The sequence below is a fragment of the Thermobia domestica genome, chromosome 16 (assembly GCF_964235325.1).
Source record: "Thermobia domestica chromosome 16, izTheDome1.hap1.1, whole genome shotgun sequence".
In the NCBI taxonomy this organism is placed as follows: domain Eukaryota; kingdom Metazoa; phylum Arthropoda; class Insecta; order Zygentoma; family Lepismatidae; genus Thermobia; species Thermobia domestica.
The window spans coordinates 99,234,746-99,252,703 of NC_137469.1; the positions used below are offsets into that span (position 1 = coordinate 99,234,746).

Consider the following 17,958-nt stretch of genomic DNA (forward strand, 5'->3'; position numbering starts at 1 on the left):
CTAGCAGTAAAAATAGCACCACTGTCCGTAACTTTCTACCATCATGTTTTCGTCTCTGGGTCTTAAAAGAAAGCAGAGTTTTGCAAAAGCAATAGTTAAGTCAATCTTCTGAATATCAAAGAAAAGGATTCACCAAGCAAGGTAATATTCCTCATACATCCCACAGATGCCTAAAGGCATTACAAATTTGAAATTCAAATGTAGTGGTAGTTATTGGTGCGCCCCCTGTCAGAAAATCCTGAATCCGGCCATATATATATATATATATATATATATATATATATATATATATATATATATAATGCATATCAAGTTTTGTTTTTATATATAAAGTAAAAGATGATACGAACAAACAGGTGTGTTCCTATTTTCTTTGAACATTTACTTGAATCTCTTTTTTTTAATTGTATTGAGTATTTATCTTCATTATTTCGAGTAACATTTTAGTGCCTATTTTTTAAATTTTCAGTGCCTATTTGCCTGCCTATTTTCCAAGCTTTTAATGCCTAAATATCCGGTCTCTAGTGATGATGTACATCGAGCGGATGCCGCATGAAACGAGAATTTATGCAATTTCTTTGACAGAATACAACAGAGCAAAGCTTCAAGAACTTCTCCTCAATAATAATACACATAAATTAAGAAAGAAATAAAAATACATTTCTTGTGAAATTTCCCGTGGATTTTTTTGGATTGCTGTTGTCGATACGCATACAGGCCGCATACACTCTTCTGGCTTGGAAAAATTAGGAATGGAACAGACTTCAAGAGTGTCCTTAGGGCAATATCTAGCAGACAAGGCTTGCAAAATTGAGCTGACAGCAGGAGATGTCGCAGTAATAAATTTTTAAAGGTGCCTAATTTGTTACCATAAACTTGAAATAGCCTTCTGTATTAATTTAATGATTGGATAACTAAGGTAAATTTTTCGACAAACACGGTAGATGGCATGATTTTTCTAGTATTTCAATGTTGTTTTCTTGTTAATAACTCAGATTAAACTATTTCTTCGGTTTATTGTTGAAACCACTTCATAGTAGTGTGAAGGCAGTAAATAAATTGTTGATATTTAAACTAAACTTAAAGTTTGCCATTTCCGAGAGCAGGAGTGATTATCTTCTCTGAATAGGAATATAATATCTGACTTGCATTGATATATCAAAATATGTTATACGTACATATGTGAGAATATACGTATGTAGTTCGTAATAATATGACCGAAATTTCTTGTTACTGGTTAACATTTCTTGGACACAATATAGTTAACATAGACAAAGAGTAATAGTAGGATGCATTTTAACGTTCAAAGAACATCCTAATAAGAAATGGTAAACGTCTCATTCCGGACGTTACACTAATTGCAAGAATAAACAATCACACTAATAAATGTTGCTACATGCGCTACCACTTTCTTGTATAATGGAGTCCTTAAATAAATGTCGTGTTCGGCGCGGGAGACACGGGTTCGGTTCCCGACAGGAGTTCATGTGGCTCGAATCCTATGTAAAGGTGTAGGTTTATGTCTTACATAGCTTCGCTGCTGAAAGGAACGCTAAACTCTAATTCATCCATTCGTCCTTGAATAAATGCATAAATATTCTGTTAAGTTTGGGGTGGTTGGTGAGCACACTAAGCTAAACTAAACTGAAAGAAAAATGTACTCATACAGGGTTCCTACTGGTCATGGAAGTCAGGAAACTGTGTAGGTTAACCGAGCGAAGTAGCTCAAGTGGTAGAGCGTTGGCTTCGCATTCTGGAGGTCGTGGGTTCGATCCCTAGTCCTACCAGGTAAATGAAACTAAAACTAAAAAAGGCCCTGGCCGATACCTTCCCAAATCCTTATTATCATTGTTGTTGTTGTTAGATATCCAGTATAAAATGGCCTCTTGAGCTGTATCTGGTGATTATTAAATAAATAAATAAATAAATAAGATCAGGGAAAAAGACTGGAAATTAGGGAAAGTCAAGGAAATTTTATAAAATATATTTTTTCTAACGTTAATTGTACACCAATTTCAGCTTAGTCAACCATTATATGGGACGTTGCTCAGATTTTTATGGGAGGTAAGTGGAATGTACGTATGAGCAATTGATTACTATTTGTCTCTATAGGGTAAATGTTCTAATATATATATATATATATATATATATATATTCACCGTTATTTCTTCCTTATATGTCAACGTCATCCGACACCTGTCATGAAAATCAGGGAATTTTCTGCCAAAGGTTAGGGAAAGTCAAGGAAATAGATTTCTCCAGATCAGTAGGAACCCTGTCGTACTGTACAGCGGACCGAAGAGTCGAACGGTACAATTAGTTTACATACATTTCTTATATAAGACCGTTGTTACATTTTAAATCTGTTAATCTATTAGGAAATGTTGCTGTTTTAGGAATTATCTTGCTTACTTGCCACGGAGTGCATAAAGTTATTTCATAAATATCATTATTCTAGTTAGGTAACAAGTGAGCTGCGTTTCACTTTGTAAAACTACAATAGACTTACAAACTATGGAGTTTTAATATTGAAAGCAGAAGTAGTAATCTATCACTTCCGATCATAACACAGGCGGAAGGACGGAGATGAAACATGTTTTGTGACGCTGAATCCATATGAAGAAACAAATTCTTGCCATTTGTTCCCATTTTTGCTCTAAGAGAATCAAAATTGAAACCGGGAGTTGTACGGATTTCTGCAGCTTCCGGTTACCTAGAAAGATAACGACGGAAGTAGAATATATTCTTCTGACGTTGAAACCATATCAAAAGAAGAAGAAACAGCTTCTCTATCCATATATATTATCGATTTCCTTTATGGCGATCAGTTTTGAAACCGAAAATCGTATATTTCTACCATATCCAGTTTGAATAGAGGAATAGAGGTGGAGATAAAAGCTGTTCTTGGTATACCGAATCGTTACCAGAAAGCCGTTTCTTACTATCTCGTACGGGTTTTGCTCTATGGAGATCAGTATTGGAACCGGAAATGATTGTAAATTTCTACCAGTTCCGATTGTGGTAGATGGATAAAGGTGGAGGTGAAACCTATTTTGGGACACTGAATCTATTGCCGTTTTTGGTTATTGTACTGTAGTGATCAACATTGAAACCGAGAATTGTTGTAACATAATCTGTTCCCTCACTACAGAGAAACCACTGAGCTTTTTTTTATTATTATTATTATTATTTTTAGTGATCGGTTCATGATTAGGGCCACCAGTTTTCACAATGCGCGATAAAACGAAATGCGTCATAATTAAGTAATTTTCAGTTTCTTGACGTTTTATGATATTCTATGTGTATTTTCATTAGTTTCCGTTGCGCGATAAAACGCGAAATTGGTAGTTTTACGCGAAATTTCTAACAATACGCGAGATAACGCGAAATTTTAAAAATACGTTTTCATTAATTTAAAAACTCCAGTTTTCCATAATTTTGGGTGCAAAGTGAAAAATGCATTTTTGAACGCAAGGCTGATCTTAAACCCAAATTGTTTCTGGAGCCTGTTCTGACTAGGTGGAATAGTTGGTTCCATGCCGTACTTTCACTGAGACATACAAATCTCCGACAGCACATCTGTTGAGTAGTCGTCTTGACAGACTCAGTACTCGATTGAACGTTTTGCGACAGGGCCTCTTTGGTGAAAAATCTAAAGCACACTTACGTTTGTTACCAAGGGAGAAGAGGGGTAGTGTTGAATGTGACTTTTAAAAATGTGCAGAAAGACTCCCAAAGAAAAGACTCCTAAACTACAGAAATATATGATGCTTTGGGAAAGCTATTTGATTCTTCAGTAATTGCATGTAGTAGTGAACCAGACATTGTTGCGTTAAGGAAGTTTTTTTAGTTTTGCTTTCATTACAAAAATGCAAGCATCTGATTATGAAGTACCGTATTTGGAGCTTTACAAAGTGGTCTATGAACTGTTAACAAGTGATTTGTCTGGAAAGTGCATTGTAGTGAATGTTTTGAATCGACAATAGTTCTGAAGTAATGATTGCAGTTTGTTGTAAGTGCACTTACATATATGTGGCTTCCAACAAGCAATGCCAATTGTGAGAGGTTTTTGCCAAGTATGGACTGGTGATATGTGACAAACGTACAACACTGAAGGAGAAAAATGTGGAGACATGTAACATGCTTATGTTTAATGCTTAAATGTAACTTGTGCCTATATGTTTTCAGAAGACAGCAAAACTTTCCCACTCATAGTAAGTTAGTTACTGGTTTTCATTCAGTTTCATTTAAAAAAGTATAATTTTCTATAAGTGAAATTTACAGTCAAGCGAAATATTCAGTGTATTTTGTTTTTAGGTAATAACTGGTGTATTTCTGTAGTGATCTATGAATGAAAGTAACAATTATAAAAATATCGAGGAATATCATTTCTATAAGAGCTACAAAATGCGAAACTTTATTTGGAAAATGCGACATAACGTGAAATATGAAAAACGAAACGCGAAATTTTCAAATTCTTAGTGCGAAAAACTCGTGCTTCTGTCCATGATTGTTACAGTGTGCTCATTAAATTTCAATGAAATTAATCGCGTGCTTACTGACTTAACAAAGGATTTTTTTTCAGTTAAGTATTACAAATACAGGATGTTCCAAAATGATCTTCCCAACTTTGATCGCGTGTAAGTGAGAATTGGAGATAGATAGAAAGGTGCAGTTTGCGGCATAATGTGTACACACATACCTAAAGTTTTACTAGCCGTCTAACAGAGTTCAATGTGTGCGCCATCTGTACCACGCAGAATATCCAAGCGATATTTCAGTTCCGGCCACGCCCGGCCTAGCATGTTCTCCGTAACGTGTTCAAGTGCTGCGCCAATGCCAGCCCGCAGTTCCTGTAGGTCCTGCACTGAGGTCTTGTAGATAATATCCTTCACAAAGCCCCAAAGAAAAATATCAAGTGGGGTGATGTCCGGAGACTGTGGAAGCCAGGCAATGTCGTCCTTGACCAATCCAGTGACCTGGAAATGTTACCCAAAGCCCTCTTAGTGATTGAGGCCCAGAGAGGAGGGGCGCCGTTGTGCTGCAGCAGGTGTTCGACCTGTGGAAATGCAAACTGTTCCAAGATGTCCAGATAAACAGTCGCGGTGATTGACGCCTCTTCAAAGAAAAACGGTTCCACCACACGGTCGAAGCAGGCCACACTACACGTTTACCTTTAGACAGTCACGCATAATTTCCCGGCTTACATAAGGCTTCTCCGAGCTCCATATCCGTACATTGTGTCGGTTTATCAATCCGGTTATATAAAAGACACTTCGTCCGAGAACATCACCTTTATAAGAAAGTCTGGTTCCCCGTCGATGCGATTCAGAATCAGTCTCTAAGTTGCAAATGCTTTGTAGACATGCAGCTTCAATCGCTTGTGTAGCACCCTGTTGCACCGTGATCGGTGGTGCATCAACTGTCGAGACGCTTGGCGGACTGATTTGGTTGGGCTCCGCAGAAATGCCTTTTGCACCCGTTTCACATCTGCTTCACTCGTGGTCGGACGTCGAGAACTCGTCCTCTTCATGACACTTCCGGTTTCCTTGAACCTCGTGTACTACTGCCGGATAGTCGGAAGTGTTGTGGGTGCGCGTCTGTAACGCGTCCGGAAGTTCCACTGGATCTGGGTGGCAGATTAATCTCTACTCACCATTCCATGCACTGTGCCATCTCCTGGGGATTTCCATTTTCATCAGTGCCTCATCTGCAAAGACAAAAACAACAAAAAAAGAAAATAGGTAAGAGAGATTTGTTGGCAGTGTTGGTATAGGATAAAATTTTAGCTGTGTGTGAACATCATGCTGCAAAACGCACTTTTCTCTTTATTCCCATTTCTGACTTATACGCGATCGAATTTGGAAAGATCTTTTTGAATACCCTTTTGGTTCCAGAAAAGAAAATAAGAAACATTGTCTGTTCCAACGCTTTAGAATAAACGTAACATAATTAAAAATCAAGCTAAACTTGAATGGAACCATCTCTCGACGTATCCTATGGTACAATCCGCGGCAAAAAACCTGCAACATGAGGATGTAAGTTTATTGTGAAACTACGCCTAATATCACAGGGAATGAACATAACGTCTAAGTGGAACGAATCACGCCAGGATAAACATGGGTTTCCTCCCGTGCACACTTATTTTGGAGCAAAAGACTTCGTCATTTCACAATAAACTTATATGCTCATGTTGCAGGTTTTTTGCCGCGGATTGTACAAGTGCGATAAATTGAAGTTTATTAAAATATTCTTCCTGATTTAAAATGAGACACATTTTCAGAAACGTTTGCAAAGAATCCATTGGAGATAAATATAGACTGATGAGAATTCGGAAATAGGTCTTCCGGAAAGAATTCTTTGTTTTGTTGAGAGCATCGAGGAATTCATGCAAAGGGCAAGAAGGAGAGTTTCAGGGAGCACTCAAGTGTGTTATAGTTAGTCCTCAAATAAACTTCTTACAGGAAGCTTTATTTTATTGCCCTGCAAAGCACGTATTCCCTGCTAGTTCATATTTATAAATGAGTTAATTAAATGAATAAACACACTATCACATGATACGCGATATTATAAAAGAACATAAATTGATATTCTTTATAGCTTATTTTAAGCGCTTAAGAGCTACTTTAAGATGATAAATCAGAAGTCTAATGCGTATTTAAATGATCTTACAGGTAGCAGAGATTAGTGCACATGCACAACGAAACAAATACAAAGATATCCCTCCAGAATGTAAACCATCTGAAGAGGGAGGATGGCGTGGAAGTTTTAATAGCGTGTGGCACAGATGGTTTGGTGGGGGTAAGTTGCGTTCTTTTCTCTTTGTTTTATTTTGTGCTTCTAAATCTTACCTTGTTCATGCCAATGGCGGGTGTGACTTCTCGAATAATAGCTAGTAGTGGTAGTGCCGTCGAGCATTTTATCACCATTCTCCTGAGTGAAAGGATATCCATCCATTTATTCAAATAGCAAGCATTTGAAAGCCATGGACGATAAACCAACTAACTGAGGGGGCGCGGTGGCTTAGTGGTAGAGCGTTCACTTCCGGTGCTTGGGGTCCCTGGTTTGATCCCAGCTCGCGCCATGTGGACTTTGTGGTGGACAAACACCGTGCTCGTGGGTTTTCTCGGGTTTCTCCCGTTTCCTCCCACTTTCTTCATTACACCATTTCACTCATCTCTCATCATCACCGTCTCCTTTAGCCTAACCGGCATAACGTGGGACGTAAAACTTTCATTTTATTTCAAACCAACTAACTAATGGAACTGCCACCACTATATATCACTTGACCAATAGCAGTACAGTTGGCATCAATACCGTGAAAATTTTAAGCTATAGTTAGCCAGCCCAGCTAACTTGAATGAAAACTTTCAAAATGCTTGGCGTTATTATTAGCAAGCAGCAATAGTAAGCTTTCATATACCATGGCAGATCCACAGTAGAATTTACGGGAAGGAAGTGTATATTTATTTGGTGTAGGAATTAATTCGTGCGGGTGGGCAAGAGATGGCGCAACGAACGGAGCGTCCCACAGTTCCGTGTATCCACACATGTGTTGCAAACCCCTGTCATCGCGTATCGTTCGTAGTATAGGGCAGTGGATTAAAGCGTCAACAGCACCAGTTTGTAGTTAAGTGAACATGGCGCAATTTGTGCCTGATAAAGTGTTTTTGCGGGGTGTCCTGCTGCATTACTTTAACATGCAGAAAAGTGCGACTGAAAGTCATCGTACTTTGGTGGAAGTGTATGGTGACCATGCTCTAGCTGAGCGAACGTGTCAGAAGTGGTTTGCACGGTTTAGAAGTGGTGATTTCGGCTTGGCAGACCAAGAGCGAGCTGGACAGCCAAAAAAATTTCAAGACGAAGAATTGACAGCATTGCTCGAGCAGGATTCGTGTCAAACGCAGGAACAACTTGCAGCAGCATTAGGCGTTGATCAAACATCAGTCTCCAAACGCTTGAAAGCCATGGGAATGATTCAAAAGATGTCACATTGGGTTCCACATGAATTGAAAGGCAGAGACGTTGAAAGACGAAAAACCATTTGCGAATTGCTGCTTCAACGACAGAGCAGAAAGGGGTTTCTGCATCGAATTATTACGGGTGATGAGAAGTGGATCCATTACGAGAACCCTAAACGAAAAAAGGCCTGGGTGAAACCAGGTGAACCAGGTCCATCACAACCAAAACGAGATATTCACTGTGCAAAGGTTATGCTGTGCATATGGTGGGATATGAAAGGTGTGGTGTACTATGAGCTGCTGCAACCGGGTGAAACTATGAATTGAGAACGTTATCGACGACAATTAATGCGTTTGAAGCAAGCTTTGGCAAGAACACGACCAGAATGGGAGAACAGACATGATAAACTTATTGTTCAACATGATAACGCTCGCCCACATGTCGCAAAACCGGTCAAAACCTATTTAGAAAATGGATGGGAAGTTTTACCCCACCCGCCGTATTCACCAGACGTTGCTCCTTCGGACTACTACTTGTTCGATTGCATGAACAACGATTTGATTGGACAGCGGTTTACTTCTTCAGAAGATATCGAAACATGGGTCTCTGACTGGATCGCTTCCAAGGATGAGGACTTCTTTCGCCACGGAATCCGTACATTGCCTGACAGATGGGCGAAAGTGGTGGCTAGCAATGGACAATATTTTTCTTAAGGTATTTATGTATTTTGTGTTTGTACTACAGCTTCAATGTGTGCGTACCAACCGCACGAATTAATTCCTAGACCAAATACATAGGTGGGAACACATTTAAAAACGCCTCGTATGCATCTTTTGATTCGAGCAAAATTCACGCTACATGTAAGTGCATTTATAAAGGGCATGTAGATCTTAAGAGAAAGTACTATTAAAAAAGAACTTCGTGGATTGGTCGTTTATTTTATTTATTTATTTATTTTTTTTTAATTTTTTTTTTGTTGACAAATTTTCGATATCGTTATAAATGCTTTTTTATTCAAAAGATGTCTCTTCTGAGAGGGATCAGAACATCCTCTGTTCTGTTTATAATCTGTACTCATCTACCACTCCTATCGTGCTGAAACTGTGTTGCAGGGTCCATGGCTCATAAATCAACATTTAACCGACCAACTGAGGTGCCATGTTGAGAAGGCTATGTTCCATTCTTGGATTTCTGCGAGTCTTGGATGAGCGAAAGGAAAAAGGATTATCTGCTTTTGCCAAAAATTACTTATTAGAAGAAAGAACATCACACTCTTCACATTGACCTTCAGAAATAGTTAAATTTGGAGAAAAGACCAAAAAATTATGGAGGAAATTTTCTATCGAAATTATTCTGTATAGTACAATCAATAGTGAAAAGCCATGCATATTAGTTTGGAGGAGGAAAGTACATCTAAAGAATATTACAACAAATGACCATATATACACTATTTAGTAGTTTAATTTATTAATACAACTGAACCCGAAAAGGGTGTGTAAATACAGGGTGTTAATGAACGATATCGACAAACTGCAAGAGATGATTCCTCACATCAAAATAAGAGAAAAAGTTCATGTGGACCTATAGGGAAAAGCTCATAGTTTCCGAGTTAGGGATATCCAAAATCATGGAAAAGCTAAATTTCAGCATAGCTATTTCCAATTGGAGAAACCGTGGAGTGACGGTCCATATCAGTGTAAAGGAAGTCATACATACGCAATCCAAAAATGCATATTTCATAAAAGTGCAATGGGTGTGCAAGGGATTCCTCACAGGGTATAATTCCAAGACATGCTCCCAACAGAATTCTTAGATTTGCTCTAACTTAAAAGTCGGTCCCAAAGTTGGCAAAAGGTTGACGGCAGAGAACACGGAATCCTTAGGGATCGCAAGGTCCACGGTACCTTGTGTTCGGAATAATGCGTACTGCGATATTTTGTTTCACGCTTATACGTGGAAAAGACGTGAAATATACAGAGACAAAATGCATCGATGCATACATTATTCTCAACACAAGGAACGTTGGAGCTGGCAGTCCCTTTTACCTGCTTTAGACCTACCTTGAAATTAGAGCATATCTGAGAATTCTATTGAGAAAATGTCTTGGAATTATACCCTGTGGGGAATCCCTTGCACATCCATTGTACATTTATGAAATGTGCATGTTTGGATTGCGTATGTGTGACGTCTTGACGCTGATATGAACCCCTACTACACGATTTCCCGAATTCGAAATAGCGGGTGTTAAAATTTAGCTTTTCCATGATTTTGGATTAGTGTCGCCAACAAGTTTGTACAAAAAGTCTCTAAATGGTAGAAATGCAATTTTGAATGAAAAGTCGCTAAAAAATTATTCGAGGAATTTCGCCCTTTCCTCTCTCTCATATATATATATACACAAGATGTATGATCAATTCAAACCATTATACTATCTACGCTACAAAGACGTATATGTAAAAATGTAAATGAAAAAATCGTATATAACAAACAATAATTCCACTTTTAATACAATATATATATTTTTTTACTTTATGATCAATTTCACTTCAACGAAATCAAAAATGAGTTTAGAAAAACGAACAAAAGTAAAAGTCTACAAAGAAAAAAATATTACATCCAATACAGTTTTACTTATTTTTCTACAGATAAAATGTATTATTTGTGTCTCTAAACGGAAGCTGTGCAAGCTCAAGGACATTAAAGGTTGAAGTTGGTCCCCGTTAGAGGGCAGGAGAGGGCAGCAATTAAAGCGGGAATACGAAGGTAAATACTGTATATTTTCCCAGCTCGTCAACATTTGGCGCTGATTCAAAAAAGTGAAAGGAAAATAAACATATATCTGAACTGATTCGAGCTAACAGTAACTTGATTACAGGACAAGTTATTCGCAGCACACTAAAACTGAAAAAAGGGAAGGGCCGTTGCCATAGAAACCACCGTTTCCATAACAACGAATCCCGTCACGGCTCGTCAATCTAAAACTGATTGAGGGAAAAAGAATCTGCAACAAATGTGATGCACGGAATAAGTCGTGAGTGGGAACCCTTCGCCCCTGGTGGGGATATTCATGAAGCTATCAGCTTATGTCTAATTATATTGGAATATAATATCCATTTCTTAATTTCGAACATACTAGGTTCGATCGAAACGAGAAAACTTTTTATCGGACTTCTAAAGAAAATAAAAATAAAATAAATAAATACATGACCGTGTTTATTACCTATAGAATTCCCAGTCACGACCCCCTTTTCAGTTTTATTAAAAATAGAAGAAGAAGAAGATGAAGAAAGGAAAAGGAAGATAGAAGAGGAAAGAGGTAAAGTAAGAAGGTGATAAAGAGGAAACTGTTACTGGATATTTTGAGAAATATGGTAAAGGGAAAGTGAATAATTATCGAATTGGGATCATTTCCAATAGCTATTGGGTGAATGTTTGGTATTAAAGCGATCAAAGGTAGACACATGTTAACTCATACATCCCCGACCTAGATCCATTTAACCCCAACTACCGAATTATCCCAATCTAGCTCTGAGATAGATGAGAAAGTTCAATTTTACCGTTTATTCAATATTTCCAGAAGTTCTAGACTAATATCCAATATTTGAAAAATGAACGACGAAGTTGATGGCATGTTAGAATCGACCACAGAGGAAAAAAAAAATCAGAGTATCACATATTTGTCGAAGATTTTGACTTTCACAGTTCTCCCATGATGATCATTTGTTCAGGCTACTTCGGTCCTTTTTACTTCCTTCATAGAGCCAACTTAAATTAAGTTAGTATTGACATTCAATGACTTTAATTGCCAACTACCATTAATTATAATAAGTCACACATATATGTCAAAATAATTGGTGCACTTAATACTAAACCTACATTTCACTCACACACACATTCATACAGGACAATGTATGCTTCAGGTTGTATTTAGTTGAATTAAACTAACCTAACTACATTTCTATAGACATTTATTACATTTCAATAAAAGAAAACTCAGTTTGACATAACAGGAAAAATTTAATACATGAAAAGAATGTTTCATAAGCATGCACAGAAATCCGCTACTTTCAACAAGATCAAATAACACATTTCTCTTTCTAGATATATTAAAAGTTGGATTACATAAAAAAAAAAATTCGACAAAAGACGAAAGACAAAAATAAAGGAAAAAAAAAAGAAAATTCAAAGGTCAATATATTTAAGATTCAGTGCAATGAATACATATCATTGCGGGAAAAAGAAAGCAAAAAAAAAATATAATTGGTTAATCATTCTTTACAAAAAACACTTTAGTAACATTTTATTGAGTCTCTGTCCCAAGAGGAGACATTTCGACAATTTTATGAGTCTTTGTTCTCACGTCGATAATAACTCCTTTTTCAACTCTCTTTACGCACTGTGATTTGTGTCCATGAGAGTATTTAATCGTTTTTGTTTTAACTATAGACAAATAGTTGCTTCATATCACATATATATTTATATTTCTCATTTCGTCACTTGACGCACTTGATATAAAATTTCAAAGTTTATCAAGATTAAAGAAAAATTATCGAATCCAGTCACAGACATTGGGAACATATTTCCATATTCCTGTATTCACATTAAATTATTAACCAAATTTCAGTTCATTGAATTTAAGATCACTAATTTTTTCCTAGTATAGATCGTGTAGTCAAAAGATTCTAGTCTCTGTATAGTTAGGTTTCCGATCGTAGAGGAAGGATTTGTTTCATGGTTTACTGATAGAAGGATTCGTTGGTGGGGCACACTGTTTCGTAGCTTACTGATTTCACTATGATCTCGCAAACTAAATTTGGATAAGGATTAGGGTTATTCTTACTTTTCTTACGACCTGCTACTTGTTTTATTTACATGCAGTATTTAACATTATAGTCAACTTTAATAGTCACAAACATCAATAACAACTCAACAAAATGTCATTTATTACAATTTACGCGGTAATACTGTATATCACAAATAGTTGGTTAATATCGGGTGTCAAAAATCTATGGCAACCTAACAAAACCAGGGTAAATACCGAGCCCTTCACATACATACTCGCATATATATATATATTCATATTACTCAATATAATAAATTTCATTTTAATATCCATCGTAGTATTTCGTCGACATTTAATATCTACATAACCTTTTTATATTCGATAAGTATTCATATTTTATTGGCTCAAAAACAAAACAAAAACCCTGACTAACAAAAATTATTATTTTTTTTTTATAAGGTTGCGACATTGAACTTTATATGTATAAACCCGATAATCAATAATCATTCTCAATTTACTAAAGATCCGCGTATATAAAAAAAAAATAGTTGGTATTATTTAATAAGTTGACATAAGAGGTGGAAATACAACAAATAGAGCAGGCACGTAACTTTTAAAACTATGTAAGTACATATATAGATGTATATACAAAAAAAAATCAATGTTATTCGAAACTAGTGGGCCCAAACTATTAATACATACACACTATATGACCAATCAATAGAAAGAAAAACCAGAAATCAGTCGTCAATGGGTATAATTTGTACGATCAATGAATAACAAATGTTTCTAGGAATCTGAAAGCATAGTGTACCTTCTCGTCAGTTTCTCTCGTGGTGGATTAAATATCGCGAAAATGGTCCTGAGATGTGCTGCAATACCTCCACGAATTGCATCCCTCGATGTCTCAGTTAGTACATACGATCGAAATAAGTGATATGAATATTGTATGTTTTCATGAGTTTCAGAAACCGGGTGGGGGGGGGGAGGTTGAAAAATTTGAAAAAAAAAAATCTCGAAGTAATGAAGACAGAGAGAGAGATAGAGAAGAAGGAAGACGAAGAATAGGGGCGCCAAAGACTTAAGTGGGAAATAACTAACGCTACAAAGATAAAAGTCGAATTTCGCTCTCAACAAAATCCATAGCCAAAATATTCTTAACATGCCAAAAAGGGTTCGGCTTACCAAATAAATAGCCGATAAAACAGTCTGCGAAGATGAGACAAGTCTGTGTCCACAATGGGATTTTCGGAAAGACAAAGGCTTTAGGGAAATCCCACCACTCACCGTATCCGGTCAACACCCTTGCAGACCCCGAAATCCTCCGGAAGGTTAGAGACGGCGTTAATTTAGAATTTCAAAAGAAAAAAAAAATCATCCGACCTCTTGGAAACTAGAAGATTCCAGGATAGTAATGAAATTAGAGTAATAGTTAAGATATCCCTAATTAGTGATTTGCCAAAAAAAAAAAAATTAAATAAACTGAATTTTGGATCGGTGATTTCAATAACCCAAACATCACCGATGGCTACCCCGCGCAGACATGCCACAGTCTGGGACGTCGTTAATTTCCCTCATCTAATTAAACTAAGAAAAGACATGAAACTACTTAAGGGGACTAGGGGTCGACGTCCGGGTACGCTAATGACATGAATATTAATTTAGTAGCAGTTGATTTAATTGGATAGTCCGAACTGAGTTATATGAACACTGCACAATAAATAAATAAGGTAAGCAACGAAAAAAAAAAAAAAAAAATCTCGGATAGGCAATGAATGTTAAAGGTACAAATGACCGAAACCTGTACTTTTCGATGATCACGGGAAATAGCAGTTATTTTCCTTAATTATCATTTCTGTCAACCTTTAGAAGTAATTCCCACATGATGCTACCCTATCTATTGAAAGGCTTAAGATCTGGGGCTGTTATTATGAGGTACTTAAATGCGAAGTAACACACAATTCCCAACTACAATTTACTATTCAAGTAGCAAACTCGGTTGGATGAATGTACTGGTGTAGAAGTCAAAACGCGAGAGATTTTTTTTTTTTTTCGTAAACGTATTCATATTTTCACTATATAACATACACTAGGCCTATCCATTTAAATGTAGGTGTCATATCATCTCATTCATATTATTTTATATCATATTATTAATATATCATTACATTCATTCATTATCTACTAATTTTTGCGCGAAGTAATATTTTATAGACACCCTATTTCATACATTTTACACGCAGGCCATACACATATTTACATTACACAGTAATAAATATATATAATTATCACAATCTATCACGCTCAAACCACTACACGATAACATTCATCGAACCACGTACTCTTTGTTTCGAAGCACCCAAATTGTATTTACTTCGCAGGTTTAAAAAAAAAATCATACGTGTATTTACTGAAAGTTAAATTGTCAACGATGATTTTATTTCTGATATGCTGATAAAACTAAAGCAACAATGGAATTTTCTACAGCCACGGGAAAAGAGAATTTAATACTACATTTTGAAACAAACAGTAACAGCATATGGGCTTTACTTCTATTAAGAAAATAGGTATTCTTTATTTCAGTAGATATTTCAGTTACTACTGGACCTAGCAAGCTGAAATTTTCAGTACAGTAAGATCTCATGCTATCTTATATGAAGGTATACTCATCTGAACCGAAAACAATGTCCACGGGAAGTAATTTAGAAATAAATGGCCAAAATCAAACAACTTAAATCACTAAGTCATGCGATGTCGTAATGTCAACAAACAACTGATTACCGAAAACAGACACTATGGCGCTGTAGTGGAGGCATAATTTACCGTGTACTGAAATATATACTTGTACTCATTAATCAGAAATTTAATATTTACTCTGGTTTATTTATGTTAGAAAAATGGTACTAAATTAACGCATATTTATACACTGTCCTAACCGAAAATTCACACACTCACACAAAACTACTAACTACATACACCACTGTTAGTACTATACATAAAAACAACTAACCAAACCAAACATGCACCATTTAGTTACATGCATGTTGACGAAAAATACTCCCTTGTTGGTATATACAGTCGGCTCTATTTAATTTAGGGGGGCAAAATGAGGAAGGTAACCCTAGGTCCAATTGACCTGACCAATTGTTTACATAATTATTGCCAAAGATTGATGCCCTGGGGGCACCTTAACGAGGTTTATTAAGGGACCCTTCCCCTGAAAGGGGAAAAGGCCCTAAAACAAATAATAACTAACCCATCCCCCCGCTAGAATTGGTTCAATTTGGAAAAGGGGATAGGAGCCCTTTTACGCTAGCTTAAGCTGCCATTCTGAGAGTTAACATTGCAAAACCTACTACATACAGACACTTAATAAAAAAAAAAAAAATCACATTTAAAATATACACTATAGAATATACGAAAACAGGTCGTATTTTCCCTAATCCCTAATTGAATTTGAAATAAAAAAAAAGTAAAGTCACTCTTTCACTCTGTCTATTCTAGATAGGCAGCAAACATGGCTTCCTAGTAAACAGAACTGGATGTTTCACTAACTTATTGTTTCTTTACGAAAAATGTAGATTTTTTCCCTGTTTTTGGGGCTCCTACACAGCCTTCAATGTTCACCTATGAAATTAAATCAGATTTTTACCTGAATTCTATTAAAATCCTAGTCCTTTTACCGCAGATATGTAGGCGAAATTATAAGCTGCGCCTCGTAAGGTGTCTTCGATTATTCTGATAACATTGCGCCGAAAAAGCCAGAGGTAGGAGAATTCCTCCAATCAGAACGAAAACTTTAGCCGCGGAAATTACAAAGCAAATAGAAATTTGGCAAATCCAGATATAACCGGATCTGAAAGTGACTATGGACTAGTGAGAGGGGGTGAGGGAAAGATTAGGTACCTGACTAAATTCTACATTGGTCTGAAATTAAGAAAATTTATATCCAATGACGGAACTATGTTTCGGTATGACGTCAGAATGGTAAACCTTGTAACTATTCAACTTATATATCCGAAAATGGGATTTACACTTAATCAAAATATAAATAAAATATATTATTCAGTGGGAATATGGTTACTAATGAAACCTTTCGATTCATTATATTTAATTCGAAGTAAAGAGAGTAAATAAATTGTGTAACTAAACCGAAATTGAAAAAAAAAAAATACTAGGTACAGGGTGCGTAAAAAAAAAGTTGCCATTACTTTCAACTGTAATGGTACATTACAACACAACTCGCTAGATTTGTAAGTAAGTCGCCAAATTGTCATTTAAAAATCACTTAAAAAGTCGCTAATCGGAAAAATTATTTTTTGTCGCTATCCTAGAAGTCGAATCCTCTAGATTTAGCAACTTTTCCCCCCAAATTGGCAACACTGTTTTGGATATCCCTAGCTCTGAAACTATGCACACACACCCACAGGTCCATATGAACTTTTTCTCTTATTTTGATGTGAGGAATCACCTCTTACAGTTTGTCGGTATAGTCATTAACATCTCGTTTACTATCAATCAGTGATGTACGCAGAATTTCTCAGCGTTGCCCACGAGATGAGAAAGAATGTTTTATCATGTCATCTCGTCTCGAAAATTGTCTTGCTTTGTAAATTAATGCCCTGATTTTTTGCATTACTGTTGGTATAGTGGCATAACTTGATATCAACGAGAGTGGCTTTATGGCTATGTAGCTAGCAGTCGACTCGCGTTCGATTCCTGGTATTGGCTCATGTGGTTTGGACTCCATATTAAGCTAAAGGCCCATACCTCATGTAGGATTGGTGCAGAGAGGAATAGCTAAACCAACCAATTAATGGATCTCCGCATGTGAATAGTGTGAGTGGTCCTGGGTTCGATCCCTGCTGGGGACACTCATTCGAAAAGGTGTAACAGCTTTTTTTAGGTCAGTCATCCAGGTTTTTTCCTCAGTTTTTCTCATTCACACCAGCAGATGTCGGGATGGTAAATAATAATAATAATACAAACTAAAAAGGATAGTAAGGAAGTCTGAAAAATGAAAATCAGAAAGAAAGACAAAAGAATAAAAAATGAAAAAAGAAAAATAAATAAAAACTAGAAATGTAACAATGTACAAAATACAGTATGTACGTATATCAGTAGACAAGAAAACAAAATACAAAATTGAGAATTGAATTTTGTGCTGATTACTTATCTTTAAATACATTTTTTATCTGAGATACGAGCTCACT

The 17,958-nt window shown here is 36.4% G+C and overlaps 1 protein-coding gene across 1 annotated transcript in view; it reads left to right on the forward strand.

Annotated features, from left to right (window-relative positions):
* Positions 1 to 17,958, forward strand: part of LOC145673268 (chloride channel CLIC-like protein 1) — a 216,301-nt gene that overhangs the window by 142,547 nt on the left and 55,796 nt on the right. Inside the window, exon 7 of the mRNA XM_081742804.1 lies at positions 6,675 to 6,801. Within this exon, the coding sequence (XP_081598930.1) occupies positions 6,675 to 6,801 (127 nt within the window). The remainder of the gene's footprint in view (positions 1 to 6,674; positions 6,802 to 17,958) is intronic.